Source organism: Elephas maximus, chromosome 15 (assembly GCF_024166365.1).
Source record: "Elephas maximus indicus isolate mEleMax1 chromosome 15, mEleMax1 primary haplotype, whole genome shotgun sequence".
NCBI lineage: Eukaryota > Metazoa > Chordata > Mammalia > Proboscidea > Elephantidae > Elephas > Elephas maximus.
This window is the reverse complement of record NC_064833.1, coordinates 41,961,404-41,985,321: the sequence shown is the minus strand read 5'-3', so window position 1 is coordinate 41,985,321 and position 23,918 is coordinate 41,961,404. Positions and strand designations below refer to the sequence as shown.

Sequence of the window (23,918 nt, the reverse complement as noted above, 5' to 3'; positions counted from 1 at the left end):
TACATTGGTCTGTAGACTAATTTATTTCAGGCTTTTTTCCTGAGCTAAAGCAACCCAGAGTAATATATTTTGTTTTAAAAATTATTGAAAAATAAAAATACCTTTGATGTCTTTCAGAGTCTTTAAGAACTTTTAACCTCTCAATATCCATCCATAGCCACCAATATCTCTCTCCTAATGTTCCTTTCATAAATTTCTTAAATCTTTCGAACTCTTTTCTATTGCCAATGTCATATGTTCTGTGGGAAATACACCAGTCGGCCCTGCTCTCTGGTCCAATGCTTTCACTCTTTGAACTTAAACTTGCTAGTTCTAAGTTCTCTTCTGACTTTTCCTTTGTGGCTTGAACTGCTTCACCTATAAAAGCATTATTCTTCGGGACAGGCTCAAAAAAGCTGTCAAATACCACTTGTGCTACATTGGTGAAGTTTATATAACCTGAGCTTTCTCCAAGTGGCTTTCCAATAATTTGATGAATTGCTGCTCTCAAAATGAAGGTTACATAAGATCTTAAAAATTCTTCCCATGTTGGAAAATGTACTGTCAGGTTTTTGTCAACATCCTCTTGCTTTTCAAGGTACACTCTCAGAAGAGCTTGAGAAGGAGTATCGTGTAGGGCTACAGACCCTTCTTCTTCAGAAATTAATTCAGTGGTTGTAGATGGGCCCTTTTTTGTCCTGGGGTGAACTCCATCATCAAAGATAAAACTTTCTGTATTAAATCATAAAAGGCCATTAGATTCAATATGAGTACAAAGCACTTTTTAAAAAATTAAATAGACGCTATAGTTTTTTTTTTTTAGCCAATTCTAATGCATAGTGACTGCATGGACCAGTGTCTTAAGATGGATTCTGAAGTCATATTTCGGACCAGCAGGGAAAAAACGGACAACAGGGACTAGGCTTCTCTTCCCTAAACATGGATAATTATGGCACATCAGCCAAATATTTGATATCTCTAATACAGAGGATATTAAAAAAGGCATTGTGGTTGTTATTGAGTGCTGTTGAGTCGGCTTCAACTCATAGTGACCCTGTATGACAGAGCAGAACTGCCCCACAGGGTTTTCTAGGTTGTGATCTTTACAGGAGCAGATCGCCAGGTCTTTCTTCCACAGAGATGCTGGGTGGTTTCAAACTGTCAACTTTTCAGTTCATAGCCAAGAGCTTAATCGCTGCACCATTAGGGCTCTTAAAACCATACACTTCTAAAATGTAATATTTCAGGCTGATACAGAATGTCAATACCTAAATGCCAAGTCCATTAAAGAATTAGAATATATACATTAAGCAATGGTACGTAATTTTAGTATTTCATGTTATATGATAAAAGAAAACTTGCTACCATAGATTAACAGATCAGAACTGGAGTCAATATCAGCAATTTTTAAAAATTCACTATTTTATCAGAAAGATTCAATTTCTGTCATACTTACAACATATCATTAGAGTGACAAAACAGCACAAGGTACTTAAGAGGACGTACAAACATGAATGGATTTTTACACTTTTTCTAAAGGCATTTAGCGATTATTCTCTTTCAGAAATCAATGAAATATCTGAAGTTAGTGCTTCATTTCATATGGCAAAACCACCCCCAGGTGAAATGCCATGGATCAGGAAACTCAGTTGTTATTTGTGTCTCACCCTCAGTGGGACATAAAAGGCCATTTTCTCAGTTACCAGATTTTAAATCTCTATGAACCAGACATGTCTCATTACAATTTTATTGAAAACAAGTATACCCAATTTCCCCAATATTAAAAGATTAGACTTCTGTAAACTGTGAAAACAGACTGGGCATACACTCAATCCCACAGAATTGAAGGGAGGACACAGGTGAGAGCAGGGCTGGCATTTCTGCTCACTACCTTTCTGCTGTGCTTTCTCTTCCTGTTTACTACTTTTACTCTTCAATTTTCTGCTTCCCTATTTTGGGGAAACAGCAAGGAACCTATAAATCCAGCTATTTTCAATTAGGGGAATTATTTGTATCTTCATTTAGATTTAAGTTCAGTTCTAGAGAATCCAGATTATTTTCCCCAGTGTTTATGAGTGGCTTATACTTCTTCCAAGGGATTGGCTCAGAACCGTTAGTGATTTGCAGAGTTCCTCTCCCAAATCACATCTAGATTTTTCCTCTAGCAATATCATATGTTAATGATCTCCACTTCAGCAGGTTCCTTCTCTATTTTTATGAACATTTTGTATCATCCACCAAAAGCCCCCACAGTAGAGCTTTTAAAGGTAAAAACTAGTCTGAAGCATTTACTTTTACAAAGTAAATAATTTACTTTTAAGAAGAGATACACGTTGCCCCCACTTTATTTCAAAAGCTCAATAATAAAACTTGTAAAGGTGATAGGACATGAAGACAAGACAAACATTTGACAGCCTATTAAGGGCCAGGCACTTGGCGACATTTTCTACGTATTCAGCATGTAGTATTATTCCAATCTAACAGATAAAAAAAAGTAAGGCTCTGAGAACATTATCAAAAGTATCAGAGTTTGAGTTCTACACCCATGCTCTTGGCATTATACCAATTTGCCTCTCAAAAAAACAGAAGGATGTAGAATAGGGGGATCATTTTTTCTCCCCAACCATTAAGCATTATTACAAGATTAGAATAAAAAAGAGGCTGAAGAGGAGTTCTGAAATCATTCCTGTTCTTTTCTGCTTACCAGAAACAGATGAAATAACTGGTGATGTAATTTTGTTGTTGAACACACAACAGGGTAATGAGAATGTTGATACTGTTTGCTGACTTTGTTTTGCCAATGTAAACCAATCTTTTGTTTGAGTATAGGAGGCCTAGGAAGAAAAGAGCACATTTGTTTAACGTAACAGTATTCCTCCAATCACAAACCTGGGCAAATCATAATAATAGTATTAAATTTGACCAGTACAATATGTAAAGGAAAAATTATCCCTTGCCAAAGTTTTCTGGTGGTTATACTAATTTTAGGGGGCAGTGGTGATTCAGTGGTAGAATTCTCCCCTTCCGGGCCCGGTTCTCTTCCCATCCAATGCGCTTCAGGCATAGCCACCACCCGTGAGTCAGTGAAGGCCTGCATGTTGCTGTGATGCTGGAAAGGCTTCAGTAGAGCTTCCAGACTAACACAGACTAGGGAGAAAAGCCTGGCAATCTACTTCCAAATAATCAGCCAAGGAAAGCTCTATGGATCACAATGGTCCGATCTACAAGCAATCTGCGGATGCTGCAGGGCCAGGCAGTGTTTTGTGCTGCTGTGAATTGGGTTTTCTGACTAGGGCGCCAAATCCACGGCAGTTAACAGTAACATACTAATTTAACACTCTATGTATGAGAGGTCTAACTGAAACGCTTGGTATCATCCATCATTTTAATTTCAGCCATTCTAGTGAGTACGTAGTGGTATCTCATTTACATCTATCTGTGTGATGACTGATGAAGTTGAGCATCTTTCCATGTATTTATTGGCTACCTGGATGGCTTCATTGTGAAATGCCTGTGCAAGCTTTTGTTCACTTTTCTATCGGGTTATCTGCCTTTTTCTTGTTGTCTTATAGTTCTTCATAATCTGGGTATGAGTCATTTGCCAGATATATGTATTACAAAAATCTTCTCCCAATCTGTCTTGTCTTTTCCCTGTCTAAATTCTTTCTCTTGATGGTTAAAGTTCTTAGTTTTAATACAGCCTAATTTATCAACACTTTCCCCATCATTAGTGCTTTTCTGTGCTTTCTTTTAATGAATCTTTGTGCACCTCAACCAAGACCACAGGAATCCACGTTGTTCAAAAGAAGCAAAAAAGAGAGTGTCCGGTGTTACCTACTCTCATTCTCATTTTTCCAACTAACTGAGTCAGCTGGTTGGCACTTAGGTTAAGGAATACCAACAAAAAAGGCAGAGCTCAAATGGAAGAGATATTGTTCCCTGACTCTTACACAGAGTTAAGAGAGCAAGTCAAGCCATACCCTAAGACCAAAAGCAAGACAGAAAGAAACGGAAACTGCCATCAGGGTAGTCATTGTCTCTCTCAGAAGTGAGGTTTTGTGGGTAGATAAAAGGTTCCAAAGACACTAATCTACTTCTGTTGTCTCTTTTCCTTCCTTTAAAAGCAATTAACATATTAATTATATGTTCATTCAATATATACTTATTGAGTGATCATTCTAAGTAGTACCCTATACACGGAAAGAAGGCCAAAATAATAAGGAACTGTCAAGGAGTTAAGAAAGACCAGTGTCCTTGCTATTTCCACTGTTATCAAAAGAATGAGGGAGTAAAGGGGAAGAGACAAAGAAGTAGGCAGCTAGACATAAAAAAATAAATAAATAAACGCAGTTAATTATACTTCCAAGAGATGGGCCAATTATTTATATTTAGATGGTATAAGTGAGATCTTAAAGAAATAGTACCAACTATCATAAATATTAATTCCTATATATTCCTGTGATTTAAATAATTTAAGGGGCTCAAAGATGTAGAAAAAAGATAATATATAAACATAAGTATTACTTAATATATATAGTTAACCAAGTGAACAAAAATGAATTTTTCATCTCAGAAAATACTAAGTAAACTAGCTTAGATTTTACTCCCTAACTTGCACTTGATTAAATTCACATGTAAGTGCATAATCAGAATTTATTCCCCTAGATCAATTCTTCCCTTCTCATCTTTATTGTCCTCTATTTTTAGGACATATTTTATGATATTTCTGACATTTGTATAATATATAAGAGAAAAAAATAGCTACAAATAAGCATAAGAAAGAAGGAAAATGTGCTGTTGGTGCATAACTGAGCATTATTCTGTGGAAATAATGGAACTAGCATAATTTTAAACAATTCGGCCAATTACTACTGAAATAAAGGCTAAATTTCAAAATTAGATAGAAGCTAAAGATGAAAAAATATTCAAGTAAGATAGGATAAGTCTATCCATTCCAACAGAGATGACAAATAGGTTTTCTCTTATGTGACACCTTTGATCAATTCCAAGTGCGTGCCCAGAGTGCTGAGTTGACAAGAATTTGGAGCCAAGCTCTAGCTCAGCAGGAAAGCTGCCATCATTAATTAGCAATGTCTGCCATGGATGGAAACTAAGGGAGGAGCAGCACACGGGCCACGTATTTGCTGTTCCTCATTTTGAGTAAGACTTCAGCATGCGCTGTATAGAATGGTGCATCAGAAGTGCCTTCCCAGAGATGACATCCGACAATTAGAGACCAAAGACCAAACAACAGTTTTCACTATACAAGGACTCTTGAAAAGGACATTTGATTCTAGGTTAAATCTTTTCACATGCCAGACACGTCTCCAATCCTGGAGGATAAATTTACCTTAGGATAACAGTTAAACGGTAACGCATTTTGCTACTGAGGAATAGCACAGAAAATAGGTAAGACTCAATTTATCGTCTTTTAAGAACAAAAGTAATAAAAACCCACTGCTATCAAGTCGATTCTGACTCATGGAGACCCCACGTGTTACAGAGTAGAAATGCTCCACACGTTTTTCTTGGCTGCAATCTTTTACCGTAGCAGATCACCAGGCCTTTCTTCTGCAGCACTGCTGGGAGGGTTTGAACCATCCACCTTTAGGTTAGTAGCCACCCAGGGACCTTATAAAATTAACAGAATCCAAATAATAAAAAATTTTGGAACGAGCAACAAAACCGTGGATATAATTCAAGTTATCCATGCTTCCTAGGTTGCACCAAACATGTTCTTCAATCTTGCTTTTGTTCCTTTGTACACATGAGGATAATATTTCTAACTACATTTCAGGTAAGAGTGCATAGTAAATGAGTCAACAATCCACAAGAACTATTGCTAAAACTGCTTTAATGGTATTTGAAATCGCTTTTCCTATTCAAGTAGTACAAATGAAGTTCAAGTGCCTAAAAAGAGATGTTTCACTGAAGTACCAAGTCTCTCTAAAACACACACACACACATAACTCAGGCTTTTACCTCGCCAAGAGAAATGTAGAACTTTTTCATAATTATTAGATTTTCTTCTTCATCTGAAGGAGGTGGTAAACTGGGTGGTTTTTGCTGGACCCAGGGGTAAAAATCTGTATCTAGTATGATACTTGTGCCTGATCTGCTCCATCTTACTTGTGAGACCAATTTGGCTAACCTGCATTTTAGAAATCATACAAACTTGAAATAAGTTTCAAACATGGTAGAATTTAGAAAGAAAAGAAATCACTAAAATTTTATTTTACGTATTCAAGTCAAATTCCCCTCCCAACTCTATGGGATGATTCTCTTAGGCTCTGCTAAAATTAGTGGCTTATTCATACAACATTAATGAATAATTATTGTTTTAATTTATTTTTCTTTTTAAAATGATAATTAAATTTTGGCAAAATTTCAGAATGTTTAGTATGTATACTTTACAAGCCAGGAAACCTTTTAAAACACTTGGCCCTCCACAATGACATTCTATCTTTTCCATGACTTTTTTTTAATACTTTGCACATAAATACCATTATTACCACTACATAAAATGATCAAAAAAGTACAACTGAAGTACACTTAGGTACTTTTTCTGTGAAATCTCTTTGGAAAAGTGATTTTTTTTTACCCCTGTGTTATCACTCTTATTCCATAGCAGGTGGGATTCAAACGCCAATGAGTTAAAAGGTATACAATTATACCAAGAAAGTACAGAAAAATGATTCTACATAGAAAAAAGTAATAGCCATTTTTTAAAAAAATGTACAATGTAGGACCACAATACCTGTACTCAAAGTAGCAATCACTTTCCAGAAACGCTGGAAGTCTCTCCTTTTTGATCCATTTAATACCTTGTTCACGACTAAGACACTGTTACAGGAAAAATGAAAAAGAGAGTGTCAAGTAAAATCTTCAGGACAATTAAGACCTAACTACATGAGCAATAATGAACTCCAGCTATCACTAAGAGACCTGCTCCTACCTTCTATTGGCACAAGAGCAAGCAGTAACCCTGAGTCAAAGCTGAGGCCACTTCTTGCCTTCTGGTACCTCTAATTCTCTCAACAACCCTGCATCAACCATTATTATCTCCATTTTACGGATGAGAAAGTCAAATCCAGAAAAGATAAATAACTTATTGAAGCGGGAGGAATGGAAAAAAAGTCAGTCGGTCTCAGTATTTTCACAGCCATAAAATGGGTTAAAAAAAAATCACAACCAGGGCAAGAACAAGCCAGGAAAGCTTGGTAAGGCGAACACGCAGGCCCCTTGTTCCTCTAAGTTTTAAAATTTTTTGTTAAATATTTAACATCCTCAGGCATTATCCTGGGGATACCCAGGTTAGTATGAAAGCTAACACCCTGCACTGAAGGAGTTTATAGACAATATGCAATTACAGCAGTACTGCAAGTGCCACAAGTACAGATTTCTGCGGAGCCCACGGGGCACTAAAACCAAAAAATGTTTCTCATAGAAAATGCCACACTTTGACCTGAAGCATGATTAGCTAGGTTGAGGATGGAAGCAGGAGAGGAAAACAAAAATAAGTTTAGTATAACTAGATCACAGGAGGAGATCTGAGGGACAAAGCAGGGAAGGCAGGAGAAGTAGGTAGAGTCCTGATTATGAATTTTATAAGATTTTAACTTGAGCTTGTGAGGGCAATACAAAACTACTGAGTTTATGATAGTTGCTGTTTATCCTGAAACACTTACTCACTATTGATTCTGTTTTTTCTTATATTCATTTTCCCCAGAACTCTAAAGAATGCCAATACCTTAGACACTAAACAAATGCTACTAATAAATAAAACAACTAAGTGCATATCTCCGCAAGGCTAATATGTCTGCATTTATGTGGCTTCTTTTTTTATTTGACTATGTACTAGTTATCTGACATAGTGCTAGCTGTATTATGACATTAGCATCAGAGTCAACACACAGACCATTACTAACTCCAGTGAGGAAACTGATTGCTCACACAGCAGCGGTGTAACATCTGATAAGATGATGTTCATGAGGGTGCAAAGTCATGTGGTACAAAGTCATTGGTCTCCCCAGGGTTGGAAAAGTGAGCACACAATGATTTCCTCCTGCTCAGCAAAAAACATCTGCTTGCCACCATCAAACACTATCTTCTGGGTAATGAAAGAAGCAGAAGAAACTATGGAAACACCCGGTATCTAAACAGTACCATTTTGTTGATTGTCTCATTGCTTATCAGTGAGACTTGAAGGGCATTTGGATCTTATAGTGTGAAAGACTCCATATATGGTATACACTGACGATCATGCAGGACTCCTGAGTTCTCATTAACTACATACAAAGATCAATATAAACCCTTGAGGAATTCTACAAGATTGTCAGACTAGTCAGTTCATGTAAAACCAATCTGCCTAATATTTACCTAATTGAACAATTCAACTATAATCCATTGCCTTTTGAGTTTTCTGCATGTATTTGCCCTAAAAATTAAATTAAAAAATAAAGTAAAATCAGAAATTAAAGAAAAGTCTTCAATGTGAGCATTTAGTAGATGGGCTCCATTTTGGTATGTAGGCCAAAGTCACGTAGTACTTTTTCATATGAGCCAATTCATGAAAAAGGAAAATCTTTTAGTGTTGTCTCCTTTTGCTGATACATATTTCAAATAAGAAAAGTTCCTGCCTTAAACCTATTCACACATTGTTATTTCTTTATCATTGAACGGTTTCTTTGGTGGGTTGTTTTAGAATATCTGGAGGAGGGGGTAGTGGCTATAAAATCAGAAATGTAAGCCTTTCAAGAAATTGTTGAATAAGATACCCCCTTAAACTCTTTTACACTGTTTTCCCTTGACTTATTTTGTAAGCAATTATGTTGTAAATACGGCTTATCTCATGGTGCCTCTTAGTATTATATCCTATAAAATATACAGATTGCATCTCATTGCAAAGGAGACAAATGCCTTAACACAAAGGTTGAATTTGTCACCCACCTTACTTTGAAAATAAGATTTTTTTTTTGAAACATAAGATTTTTATAAGCCTTTTTTTAATTTTTATTCTTTTCAAATTTAAATTTCATTTAGAAAGTGTTTTTTCTCAGTTGATCAAGACCCAATCACTTCCTCCCTGGTGGAACTAGATTCCCACACTATAAGGTCAGGTAACATTGCTGAAGCAGTAGCCTCTCCGATCTTTCTCTTACATCATGACCTTTTACTTTTAGTTCCCTGCTCATTCTGTTTCCCAATTAAGAATTTTGAGAAAATAATCTAATTAACCAAGCTCAAGGTAGCCATGCTACCTTGAGCAGAGCTTTCCTGGAGAGTAGGTGCCAACAAACTATAAGAGTTCATTCAGAATGAGCTGGGAGAAGGATGACATCCCTAGCATTAATGGAATTATATATCAACTCCTGTGGCCATCTCTTAATTGGACCCAGAATGGCAAGATGTCCCATCAGGCAGTTTAGGCCTAAACCCTGAGACAGGTGGCAAACATGACAGTCACAAAGACCTATTGAGTACAACTGTGAGATATGTTCTGCTGCTTAGTTGAATTTTGCTGAATGTCTTTTGGCATTTATTGATATTAATTATGGCATATGGATTCTCTACTTTCATCTCTTTATATGGTGTATTATATTAAAATATTTCCTACTGTTGAACCATCCCTGCCTTCCTGGATTACATTTGATTTTGACATATCTTTCTTTTAACATACTGCTGAATTGTATTTAATAATATTTTATTAGGATTTTAAAACCAGTATGTAAGTGAAATAGTTTTTGGATGCTGTAATTATTGGATTTTTCAGTTTTATATCAATCATAATTTTCTTCTCTTGCTTGATCTGAAAGCCAATTTTTATCCTATGTAAACTACTCCTTTAAATATAGTGTTTCCTCTGTAAGTTCACCACGGACAGTGGCCATATCTTATTCTCTGATGTATTTTTAATGTCTAACACAATATGTCGCTACGAGTCAGAATCGACTCGACGGCACTGGGTGGGTAACACAATATCTACAACACAGCAGGTACACAATAAATTACTTGTTGATTAAATAAATAAATATATGATATAAAACTTTATGAACTCAGTACAATTTGGATAATACTTTCAAATGCCCACTAAGTGGCTGGCTGTGTGCTGAGTGTTGGTGGTTCACTGGCGAACAACACAGACACTGATCTCCTGCCCTCAAAATGCTTACAACTCCCATATCAATAACCTAAATTTCTAGATTTCAGTGAATACACTTTCTATAACTTCTTTTCATACAGGCAACTAAAGGTTATTAATTTTGAGGCAAGATAAGTATTAGACTTTCAATTACTTTCAATTTTATATCAAACTATATGAAATAAACAAATCAAGTGATTGCTTTTTTTGTCAACAAAATAAGATTTCCAGTAATATCTACTAATGATAATGACTATGAGATAGGTCATTATCATTTTACCAAAAGAAAAACAGCTCCCTTAATCTTATATATTAAAATGTCCCAGAATGGAAACATTCCTAAGGTTTTGACCTAATCCTTTTGCTAAAATAATTAATTTGATGGAAGTAAACAGCAAAGATAGAAATATATTTGAATTCAACAACAGAAGAACTGAGGAACTTTCAGGCTGGAGTAGAGCTATGTCTTAACTGTCTTATTTTAGTACAATTCTATCAGGCATTTTAAGTCAATGGAAAATACTACTATTAAACATCCATTATTAATTTCATTTGATCCATATAACAAATATAAGTAGTAGGTAGGGAAGGTATCATTTGACAGATGATGAAAATGAAATTCATCAAAGTGACTTGTCCAAGTACACCAAGCTAGTAAGTTGAAGAGCCAATATTAGAACCCAGATCTCCTGACATCATGCTAAGGAGACAAGATCCAGAAACTGAGAGTAGAATTTTAAGGTCTAGGAGGTCAGAGCCACACGATGTAACTTAAGGGTGAGATATCTCAGTTCCCAACTGCACAAAAGAATTGATCTAAAACTTAAATGAATTCACTGTATACCCACATTTTCTACAATGCAACTGAACTTAAAGTAGGGGATATATGTGTTTATATTGCCCAAAATTAACTTGATATTCTAACTATTCAAAATATGTGAAGTCTTTTCATACTGATAAACATCAACAGAGCTGCTAGACTGAACTGGCCGTTAGATCTGAACAGACGCTACAGCATCTAACAAATGGTACGTGTAAGTATAATAAAACTTAATACAATCACATTTCAGAAAGTGAAGCCCAAGGAACCTCATGTTAATCTCAACAAATGCTTTATTTATCTAGCAAAATATAAACTCAAATATATTTTCTTACCATAACATTGTAGTTGATGTTAATGGTCTCATCTTCCAAGGAAGCATTCATTTGAGCAGGTTTAACATCATTCTTTCCTTTCCTTATGACATCATAGATGGGATTTCGAGGCTGTTGGTTTTGCAGAACTTTTTTCAGTTGTTTTTCCAGAAGCTGTGGAGCATTGTTAACTACTTCAAAAACTCCATAATCTGCATTAAATCTAATTGCTTCTGAGAAGGTCTGTAAAATAAATGTGTGGAAATAGTCTTAAAGTTTAAAAAAATAAAAAACTGTCTCTAAGAAGCCTTGATACTTACATATCTGCATATATAAACACACAGGATTTCAGGTTCTTAATCAGTCCCTCTTCCTTTTTAAAAGCTTTAAAATCCCTTGGTGGTGCAGTAGTTAAGAGCTCAGCTGCTAACCAAAAAGGTTGGCAGTTGGAATCCACCAGCTGCTCCTTAGAAACCCTATGGGGCAGTTCTACTCTGTCCTATAGGGTCACCATAAGTCAGAATTGCCTCGACGGCAATGGGTTTGGTTTTTTGGTTTTTAGAGGTAAGGGAACCAATGAATCCTTCCTTCCCAATGTACTTCTCCCATGAGATAACTGTCAAGGTATATTATGGCAGAAATTCTCTTTGTATAAACATTTTATCTCTGTGGTTCTTTCAAACTGGAGAGAGAGAGATACCTGATATTTAGCAGGTAATCCTCTTAGAAGGAGGTGAATTACTAGGGAAGAATGAGTAACTAAAATGACTGTTAGTTTTCATGGCTCCTCCCAGGAGCCATGAAAACTAACAGTCTCCACTACCCAAAAGGAGAAAATTAAGTTCAATGTGTTCTTCATTTAATGTTATTTCAACACCATTCCTCTCAGTGTGACAAAAAAAGAGTGAAAGAGAATAACATTCTGAGCTTTTCTCAGTAATTACTAAATGCTGCCAACTTTTATTTAGAGCCAGTTCATGTACAACAGCATGATGTAGTAGAAAGAGAACTAAGTCAGGAGATCTGAGTTTGAATGCCAACTTGCCAAATAGTAGCTCTGTGACTTTGGGTAAGTCACTGAACGTCTTTGGGGCTTTCACCTCCATAACGGCAAATAAATTGTTATGCAGATGGATGGGCTATATCTTTTCCCATTTTGGCCTCCAACTCTAGAATCGGGTTCTTCTTACAGAATATGAAGTTATTTTAGGGTACCTTCAGTTAACTGCCTACCAAAAAAAAAAAAAAAAAACTGCTGTCAAGTCAATTCTGACTCATAGCAACCATACAGGACAGAGTAGAACTGCTCCATAGAGTGCCCAAGGCTGCCACATCTTTCTCCCACAGAGAGACTTGTGGGTTGGAATCATTGACCTTTCAGTTAGCAGCCAAGCACTTTAACCACTGTACCACCAGGGCTCCTTGGAGAACTGCCTACAGGTAGATTAATTTAAACATGTTTAGCTAGGTGGTAGAAGACACTAAACTCTTCTTCTTGGATCAGTCCTAGGGAAAGCACTAATTCTTTCAAATTTTACTAAGGTATTGCCAGATATAATACAGTTACAATTTAATAAATGGCAGGATGTCATTTTAAAGTTGGAGCTAGAAATTATATACGTATATATATATATATATTTCATGTCAGATAATACTAGATCTCTTAAGTCTGGCTGTTACCCATTCCAAGGAATTCAAAGTGTACAGACAATAGAGTTCAAGATGAATGTCAGTCCATAGTCTAAAAGGTCTCAGGGATAAGATCTCCCCTCAAAATGACAAGTATAGCTCAATGAATAAGCAGCAAAACTTAGCAGTAAATTGTGTACAAGGTTTCTTCAATAAATATATTTCATTGGTTGCCCACTGCATCTGTCTTTCAAACATAGATTCCAACAGTCGCCACTTACCTAAATGTCATAAAATATTATCCCTGAATCACACTATCACTAGACTAAACAGTAGGGATAAATGGATCTGCTGACAACAAGAGTCCAGATTCATCTGGTTGGGGAAAAGAACCAAATTAAACTTGGTAGGGAATGGACATCAAATATTAACTGGGATGGGGAGAATGGATCAATATAATGTGAAAGACCATCTGGAAATGATTTATGAGTCCATGGAACCAGGGAACAAGCTTCACCTTTATTTAATGATTTTTTGTTCTTCTTGCTGCCTCCTACCCTCAAACCTGATAGCCAAAATAACACAAAGTTGTGATAATCCAAAGTAAAGAATGTCAGTTAGTACTATGGACTAAAAAAATCTTTCCTGCTAATGAAGTAAAAAATACTCATGCAAAAATTTTTAAGAGGCCTGTCGTACTCTGAGACCCTCAGTAACAAATCTTAAGCCAGTTGCCATTGAGTCAATTCTGACTTGTGGTGGGTGATCCCATATGTATCAGAGTAGAACTGTTCTCCAAAGGGTTTTCAGTGGCTGATTTTTCAGAAGTAGATCACCAAGGCTTTCTTCCAAAGTGCCTCTGAGTGGATTCAAACCTCCAACCTTTTAGTTAGCAGCCGAGCACATGAACGGTTTGTACCATTCAGGGACTCCATAAAGTGCTAGCTCAGGGCTGTAAGAAATCAGTATGGTCCCTAAGATACCCCATTTCTCCTTCTTTACTATATTTCCTCACATATGCTAAAACTAGCACGTACTGGCCACTTACTCCATGCCAGGTACTGTGCTAAGCAATAAACCTATGAAGTTAGTGGAGCTGGGATTCAAACCCAAGGTACTCATCCCAAAGCCTGTGCTCTTAGCCATTCTGGTTTTACTAGTAAAGGCACAGAGGCATGAGGCAACATGGTATATGTGGGTAACTATAAACAGTTTAATGCAGTTGGAATAGAAAGTTTAAGGAACAGAGGGGAAAGACTTCAGGTAGGTCAGGTTAAAAAAAAAGGCTTTGCATACCATTTAAGAAGTACTGGCTTTATCTTGATCCTCTGGGAAATTGGGAGGCATAGGAAATCCTAAGTAAGGGATGCCATAGTCATATTTGTTTTTTAGGAAGACTCTCCTGGTAGCAGTATAGATGCACTGTTTGTCTGCTGCTGGTAAGGTAGACTGCTCACACACCACAGACACAACTATCGCCACACTCAGATAGCTCAAACCTGATGTTACCGTAGCCAGGTTTAATGTGGTAATTATTAACTCTCTGGATGGGGCACTGTCTCCAACATGCACAGACGCCAGGGCAGGGTTTAGGTTAGCAATTACTTTGATTTTTCAACTTAGAAAGTGAAACGGCAGCTGAGAAACGTTGAATGATTTCCTCATGGTTTTGCAGCAAGTCCCCCAGTGAGGTTACTACAGAACCCTGGGTCTGTGACTACCAAACTGCTTGAAAGCTAGTCAGAGCCAAGAGGCTACAGCATGTGGTGGATGCTGCAGACCAGATCACTCGGAGTCTATACCAACCTCCGGAAATGCACAGGCTGAAAACTAAAAGCTACATTTCTCCCACTCCTCTGTAGCTATGGCTCCCCATGTAATTTAAGTTCTGCTTCTCATATGCACTTGAAAAAAAACTTGAACTCTGAACCAAGTTAAGTGGAGAAAAAGGCAGAAAAGCTGAAGGATGTAAGTACACAAAAGTGAGAAGAGCAACTGGTCTAAAAGAAGTATTTTACAAAAGACGCACAGAAAAAAGAATAAAAGGGAAATTAAAATTGTGTTCATGATAAAATGACACAAAATGTTCCTACTAATAAAAGAAATGTAAATGTATAATATGCTAAAACATTTATATTTACTTAAATTTTGGAATTTCCCTCTGTGGAATTAATTAAAATGGGATGAAGTCTTTGCCTAGGGTAAATAGGTATTTTCCTATTCAAAAACTGTGAGTTAGAGTAAATCTCTGAAGGTCCTTAGGAGCACTGTGACTCTAAGATTATGAAAGTGGCAGCTAACAGATTCAAAGTTTCTCCCAGTTCATTTCAAAAACAACAAAATTTTCAATGCTCAAGTGCCAATTACTGCCCTAAGTATAGAGGAAACGAAGATAAATAAAACATTGTTTCTGCCCTTGGAGGAATAAGTACTTGATCATTCATTATTTGTCTATGATGAATAGAAATACTGAAAATACAAAATACTGAAAAAAATTAAAATTTGTGTAACATGCAAGGGCTAACGGGGAATCTGTCCGTAAATAACAACAGCAGTGATACTAGACCATTATGTCTAGTCTAATTATCATACTTTAAAGGGAATTTGGCTAAAAGAGAAGCTATCCAGAGAAGGATAAACAGAATGATCAAATGGAAGAAATGCTGGGTAATTTAGTTTGCCTCTCTGAGATGTATCAGTAAAAGATGGTTCTAACTAGACAATCCCAAGGTGCCTCCCTTGTTGGATACTCCATCATCCCATGAAGGAAAAGAGAGTCCACTCTCTAGTAAGATCATCCCACTCTACTGTTCTTTGTTAATTCATTCATTTATTCAGTAAGTATTTATTGAATCCTTCTTAACTGAGATATCCTAATGAATGGCATATTGCTATCCTGGCTGAGCCAACCCAGAGCATCCCCCACCAAGCCCTAACTGAAATGAGTGAGACACAGATCCTGTCATCAGAGTACGTATGACCCAACAGAGGAAGAAAGTAAATAACATGGACAATAAAAACCCATTCTATGTGAGGAGTGAACCCTAAAGTCAGCACATGAGAATCACAATTAGTCAAAATTATCTCTTAAAATCCTTGAAAGCACCCATAAAGTACAATGCTGTCCTGTCTCTCAAAAAGTTGATCACAGTCAGTTTTTCCTCCGGCATTGAAATGAGTAATTGATACTTCAGCTAGGGATCAGATAAAGTGGTGGGTTTGTGTTTAAAGCTCATGTTGCATACACACACAAAAAAGTATATTTACACCCTAAAATCATCAGTATGATGAGATGACTACACTATGAGCTGCAGGATGAGACTGATTGAGAGAAGGGCAGATTCTCATCTTCCACCTCAAACCCACTCCAGGGCACACATAAATGGAGTGGTATAACCAAAAAAACCAAACCCAGTGCCGTCGAGTTGATTCCGACTCATAGCGACCCTACACGACAGAGTAGAACTGCCCCATAGAGTTTCCAAGGAGTGCCTTGCGGGTTCAAACTGCCGACCCTTTGGTTCACAGCTGTAGCACTTAACCACTATACCACCAGGGTTTCCACATGGAGTGGTATGACTTAAAGAGTGAGAATGATTTTATCTGTCATATACATGGAGTGGTATATGACAGATAAAATCATCCTCACTCTTTAAAATCACCCTTGCTCTCTCTGTAGAACGCTGATAGTTCAATTTGTGTAGTGATGCATGTAAGGTAGTCCTTGACTTACAACAGCGTTCCGTTCCAATAACTCTGTCTTAAGTTGGTTCTAAGTCGAATACCTATTTTTTTTTCTAGTTTTCATTATTATTGCCTTTTATTATCAGTATCTTTATAAATCCAGCAGCATATCCTCCAAGCAGCCTTAAAACCAGTCATCGATTTCGCCTCTTTATGAATATAGGTCTATTCTGGCATCCTTTTCCGAAGCAAGCCTGTTTCATTCACAATGAAAATCTGCTCTGGTAAATATTCTTCATCCTGTATTATCTCGTCCAGCTCATCTTTGACTTGCTCAGCAGCTTCAATATCAGCACTTCCTGCTTCTCCAGTTACATGCGCGTTATGCAAGCCAAACCTACATTTAAAGTGATGAAACCAGCCCTTGCTGGCATTAAAGTCCTTGCAGTAGTCTTCGTGCTGTTCCTTCAGGTTTCCAAAAGGTTGCGTGCTTTCATTTGAACTGTCAGTAAACTCATAAGAACCCTCTTCTGGGTTTGGTCTTCTATCCAAATCATCAAAACAGCTTCTCCATCTCATGGATTGGCCCTTGCCTCTTCTTTGTTAAAATGGTCAATTTTATGATAATTGCTCCTTTAACTGCCTCCAAAATCCAATTCTTATAATTAATGATTATCAAAATGAGACAGTCTTTCCTCATGTAATGTTTTGCTGACTTTCTTTCCATTATCACAGACCTTAATGATCTTCATTTTGACATCCATGTCTAGAGCCTTCCTTGCCTTCTTTCTTGGATTGGGACTTTTGGTGGCATGACTTCTTTTGCTAGACATAGTGTTGGAGGTATACGCAGCACAGGTGTTACCATTAGAGAAACCTGAACAACTCAGCTTCAGATTAACCACCGATGCTTCTCACGGTACAAAACACTGAATAAGATCACGCTATAGGCTTGGTCTACAATGTCAGTGTCACAATGAAGTCAGAGTTGTAACAGCTGTTGGACATGTGCGCAGTTCAATTGTCATATGTTGTTATAGTTGAACACTGGCCAACTTTCCATTCGTTAGGATTACTAACACTGATACCGACTTCATTACAGACCAGGCCATACCATAGCCTGCTATACAGCAGTGTTTTGAACAATAAATCCTAAAATTGAACATCTGCAAGTGAACATCTGAGAATGATAACATCAGCAAGTTACACACTGCAACAATGTATGCAGTACACATTACTAATGATAAGATGTGCCAAAAAAAATGGACAGTCATAACTGCAGTTCATCATAGCCCGAATATGTAATAAGTCAGGGACTACCTGTATATTGCAACTCCAATTTAACTCCTAATAAGTACAATAGGGGTATGTACAAAGTAGAGTGATGGCATGGAAGGATTCATTAACTATCTTCAGGGAATTAAGGAAGACGTATACAGAACGTGTGATTCTAGAGTTAGGTCTTGAAGAATGAGCAAGCATTCATCAGGCAGACAAAGGAGAGAAGGGAATTCAGCAAAAGCAGCAGCAATTGCATCAAGATACAGCAGCACAAATCAACAGGGCACCAGTCTGACACTGTTGATGCTGAATATTTGAGGGAAGAACAGCAGGAGATGAGCCTGCAGAAAAAGGCAGAGGAATTGTTCAGCAAAAATCTTCTATCATATGCTATAAATCTCAATTTATTCTCTACAATCAGTTCTCATGTGTGGTCCCTGGACTAGCTGCACCAGCATCACCCAAGAACCTGTCAGAAATGCAATTCCCAAGCCCCTCCCTAGGAGCCCCGGTGGTACAGTGGTTAAAGCTCTTGCTGCTAACTGAAAGGTCAGCAGTTTGAAACCCCAGCCCCTCCAGGGGAGAAAGACGTGGCAGTCTGCTTCTATAAAGATTTACAGCCTTGGAAACCCTGTCGGGTCACTGTGCAATACAACTGACTCCCCAGCAGTGGGTTTGTTTGTTTGTTTGTTTTCTCTGGTTCCCTAGAATCAGAAACCAAGGGGGTAGGGCCCAGCAATCAGTGTTTAACAAGCCCTCAGGTGATTCTGATGAATGCTCAAGTTTGAGATTCAGTGCTCTAGAATGATGGGGAGCCTTTGAAGAGTTTTTAGCTTGGGAGAGGCAAAATCCTGGTTAAGACAAACTTCAAAGCCCACATTCTTTCCGTTACTTTGTGCTGACTTTCAAATGTAGTCACATGTGTGGCGGTGTTGGCCATCCATGGTCTATAAACCCAGCGCCGTCGAGTCGATTCTATGGTCTATACACAGGAGAAAGAACTGGGGTCTTTCATTATTATCTAAATTCCTGTTGCCTGATTAAAAAGAAACTCTCTCATATATTGAGTCCTTTATTTTATTTTTACTATTTCTAAGCTTATCTACAAAGCTCCTGAAGTCAGTTTAGTATGTTACAATAAAAGACACATGGGGTGGAGGAGACAGAAAGGAGCGATGTAGGAAATCTTTCCCCCAGAAAGCTGAGTAGGCTGATTTAAAGAATGCTCAGCTTTCAATCGTATGACAGGAAAAATCTTCAGTTTGAGCCTCAAACCCGATCTTCCACAAACTGTTAGAGACTGCTCTTTCCCTTTCTTAATTTTCTTATTTCAAGGGTATCATTTTCCAAATGTTCTAAAACGAACTGACCTGAAGGTGGTGAAAGCTAACTTTGTAGTACCAGTCATCCATGTGTGAAAAATGTTTTCACAGAAAAAGCAAGTGCATGAAAATATTTTTACCACAATAAATTGCTGGTTCCACATCTCTTTGAAAAGGGGGGGGAAAAAAAAACCTGTGAATAATTAGTGATGTGTTTAAACTGCCAGCCCTGCACCACTGAAACTTACTGGGTGCCAAATTATTTAGCTGAACAGTATTTAAATTAAAAACTAATGACTAGGTTAATTTAATACATGCTCATCTCTGCTCCAACTCTGTCTCTACTAATTGAGCTCCAAAACTATATTTTCAACATGCATCCTAGTCAGTGAATGAAAAACATCTGACTGCTTGAATATAACAAGTCAGTTACCAATAACAACTTACTCTAATCTAAGTTTTAGTGTCATTTTAGATGTCATAAACTATTTACTGGACATATTCACCAACAGGATGGAAGAAATAATGCACCACACATGCACAGAAAATATCCTTAGTAAAATGAGTTATGTTAGGTAATGTGACTGCTTTATGTTTGAGTTACAAGGCTTATCAAAACACCCACAGTGTTTATACAAACATGGAACTCAGCAGAACTACCTAGAGCTCTAGCAACATCTTTTAAAATCAATCTCTGAGTACTGAATTTTAGCAAGGGATGACCCATGCTCTTCTTCCTACTCATTTCCCAAACTTATACTTTCTCTCTCTCCCCTCCCGCCTTACTCAACAATCAATCTAGCATATAACTCCTTTATAAAGCTGCAAGAAATTATAATAGTTAACAGATTAAAAAAAAAAAGTGTGGCAAATCAGTCCAAAAAAAGAAGTTATGGTAAAATTCCAAAGTCACATAGCTAAGCATGGTCTGGCAAACACATGACATACCTATCTTTGCAAAGAGGGTATAGAACAGGCCACCCCTTTGGCTTCTGCAAACCATAAATGTCACAAACATTCTAAACCACCCACAGAGGACCAACCTAAATCTGTATGTGGGCTCATCTACTCAATCCCACAACAGCACTGAGCATAAAACACACAAAACAAAACCAAAAGGAAAAAAAAAAATGTTTTCACACTATAGCACAGAAGAAAACTTAATAAGCAAACACTTGTCCATAAAGAGTTGACAGCAAAAAAACCTCCCAGACACCAAATGAAAACAATATCTGAATGTGAACTTGGCACAAGAACAAACAAAATGAATTTATGAAAGCTAGGATTTGGAAAGTGCCATAATCATTTATAATAGCGGCAACTGTCCTGGATTCCCCTCATCGAAAAATAGCACGGAGGCAGGCTACCAGCCATCAATTTTTGGATCTTAAAGTATGTCCCAAGGGAGGTGGTGTAATGGAAAGAAATGGTGTAAGAGCCAGAAAGCACGATTCCTAGGCCCATTTCTGCCACAATTCACTTATGGGAACTTGAACATGTCACTACAGATGTGGAAGTTTCAGAGATCTAGATGACCCAAGGGTCATTTGGAAACCTTGGTGGCGTAGTGGTTAAGAGCTACAGCTGCTAACCAAAGGCTGGCAGTCTGAATCTACCAGGCACTCCATGGAAACCCTATGTGACAGCTCTACTCTGTCCTACAGGGTGCTATGAGTCAGAATTGACCGGATGGCAATGGGTTTGGTTTGGGTTTTTTTTAAGGGCCCTTTTAGATCAAGAATATTATGATTGTATATGTACACTCTCATTGTTCTTGATGGAGGGTAAGCATGGGAGAGGAGGGAAGGTGGAAGAAAAGAAGATTAGAAGGTTTGTTTATTTCAAGAATGTTATATGGAAGATGCAGAAATAAAAACAGAATAATCCTCAAGAAGCTTTGAGAGATACAGAAGAAACAGGCTTATCCTGGCCCCCAAGAAATTTACAATGTAGCTCCTGAAATAAAATAAACAGAGAAGAAGAAATTAATCAAATTTTCTTTGGTTCAAAAAGTCCAATCCCCCAAACAATGCATATATTCCCTCTACAACATCCCTGGAAGACAGTTTCCTAGTTTCTACTTGAATGCCTCCAATCACAGGGAGTTTACTCCTTTACAAGATGCCCATTCTATTGTTAGAAAACAAACTTTAAAGTTCTTTCTTCTATTGAGTGAAAATCAGTTCCTTTATAAACTCTGGCCCAGGTTACGCCCTCTAGCTTCACAGAGTACATTACCCCTTTTCTTAGTTGTCTAGTGCTGCTATAATAGAAATGTCACAAATGGATGGCTTTAACAAACAAATTTATTTTCTCACAGTTTAGGAGGCTGGAAGTCTGAATTCACAGAGTGTGGGCTCAAGGGGAAGTCTTTCTCTGTTAGCTCTGAAGGAAGTCCTTGTGTTTCTAAGCTTCTGCTCCTGGGCAATCTTCATGTGACTTGGCATCTCTCCCCAACTCTGATTCTGCTCGTTTGTTTAATCACTTTTATATCTCAAGAGACTGACTCAAAATACACCCGATACTTACCCTGCCTCATTAATATAACAAAGACAACCCACTCTTAAATGGAATTATAACCATGAGCATAAAGGTTAGGATTTACAACACGTATTTTGGGTGTACATAATTCAATCCATTAGCACCCCTCTTCCTCAATCAGATCTTCAAGTATTTGAAAACAGCTACTCCATTCCACCACTATCATCCATTCCCAAGCCAGGTTAAATACGCACACTTCTTTCAACCATTGTTGTTCTGGCATGGTTTTCAGAGCACTCATTGGCTGAGCCTCCCTGAGTCTGGTTTGGCAGAGCAACACTTAATATATGTCACCAAGAATGGAACACAATATTCCAAATGTGGTCTGACAATTCAATTCGATTTAAAAAAAATATTTATTAAGTGCCTTCTATGTGCCAGACTAATATTTTTCTTGATTTTGACTATACTACTAATGTACCCAAAAACACCTTAGCTTTATTTGTTTTAGCCCATTTCTGCCTCTCAAGATAATAATGAGATCAGATTCTGTAATCCAAATGATCAGTTTATTCCTCTCAGCTTTGTGTCTACTGTTCATTCTATAGTCAACATAGTATAGTAAGACAATTAAAGGCTTTAGAGATATGTGGACCTGGGTTGGCCTTGTCACTTTCTGAGCGGCCTTAAGGTAGAAAACACTGGTTCACCTCTGACTTTTCATCCAAGTCTCCAACAAAAATAATAAAAAAGTCAAAGTTAACGACAGATTTGTGTGGCACAGATTACCCTGTAGATTGACAATGACCCACCAACCAATTCAGTTAAAGAGTGATTGCTCATTATGTTTCAGGAATGGAACTTGAGATGGTCTAGTTAAGGAAGGAGAAGGAAACAGAAGCACTTACTCTGTGCCAGTCACTTAATATACATTAATTCATTTCATGACAATCTTGTAAGACAGTTGTTATCTTGTTTACACAGAAAAGGAAATGGAGGGATTAAGTAATTTTTCTAAGATCACACAGGTAATGAGTGGAGGCATTCTGACTTCAGTTGCTAGCCATTATACTAAGACTTGAGCACAGGAAACCCTGGTGGCATAGTGGTTAAGAGCTATGGCCACTAACCAAAAGGTAGGCAGTTCAAATCTACCAGGTACTCCTTGGAAATTCTATGGGGTAATTCTCCTCTGTCCTATAGGGCTGCTATGAGTTGCAATTGACTTGACAGGAACAGTTTTTTGTTTTTTTGAGCACAGAAAGAATACATGCGGTTAAGGTGGGCCAGGGAGATAGGGGAGACAGGGAAGAGTACGCAGGGTAGCACAAGTAGTATAAAGCCAGAGACAAAGCTAGGAAGGTTAGACTGAGGCCAAACTGCAAAGAGATTTGAATTCCATACTAAGAAATGTGAACTTCAATCTGTAGGCTAGTATGAGTCAACCCTTACTGGTTATGGTTAGTGAAGGACTTCAAATATTTGAAAACTAATTTCACAGATAATCATAAGGGCTTTGGAGATAAATAAAGCAGCAAAAGTGGAACATGTGTTGGGGGTATTATTTTAGATAGGGCTGTTAGGAAAAGCTTTCTGAACAGAAGTGATTTAAGTCAGGAAGAAAGTTACACAAATATCTCAGGGAAGAGTATTTCCGGCTGAAAGGCCCTGAATATACCTGGCATATTCATGTTTGAGAAATATGAAGAAGGCCAGTCTGACTGGAAAAGAAATAACAAGGGGAAGAAAGGGAAGAAAAAGATAAAGAGGTAGGCAAGAACCAAATGACATATGACTTTAGATTTTATTCTTAAATAAAGATGTTATTCTTAGCGTAATGACAAAGACATGATTCAACGTATTATACTTTATTGAAATCGTAATATTAATGTATATTTATTTATGATTCCTCCTAAAATACCAGTTTATAACTATAAAAAAAGAGACTAGTTTGGCCTACTTATTCTCAGAAAACTCATTCTGGCTTCTAAGTCTTAGCTAAGCACTCATAAACCAAATACAACTAATCTGTTCTGGAATGTTGCCAGGCACATGATTTGAGAATCCATCATTCCTTTTCCTCCCTGCCCCCAAAGTCTTTCTGAAAACCTGTGACAACACTGGCACTTCTCCAGTCTTATGACATTTCACAAGACTGGAGAATGGCTAATTAATGGGTAGACTGTGTGGTACTAAATATTGATGCAAAAGCAGCTCAAAGAAAAGAGCAAGAAAAAGCAGAAAAATTTGGAGAGACACAAAGAGGG

The 23,918-nt window shown here is 37.4% G+C and overlaps 1 protein-coding gene across 14 annotated transcripts in view; it reads right to left on the bottom strand.

The window, feature by feature from the left end:
* Positions 1-23,918, bottom strand: part of RGS22 (regulator of G protein signaling 22) — a 145,145-nt gene that overhangs the window by 104,238 nt on the left and 16,989 nt on the right. For all 14 annotated transcript variants that reach the window (XM_049853627.1, XM_049853621.1, XM_049853624.1 and 11 more), the window contains 5 exons: positions 11,276-11,497; positions 6,737-6,822; positions 5,962-6,130; positions 2,684-2,813; positions 102-711 (listed from right to left, as the gene is read on the bottom strand). In XM_049853627.1, the coding sequence (XP_049709584.1) occupies positions 102-711; positions 2,684-2,813; positions 5,962-6,130; positions 6,737-6,822; positions 11,276-11,497 (1,217 nt within the window). The remainder of the gene's footprint in view (positions 1-101; positions 712-2,683; positions 2,814-5,961; positions 6,131-6,736; positions 6,823-11,275; positions 11,498-23,918) is intronic.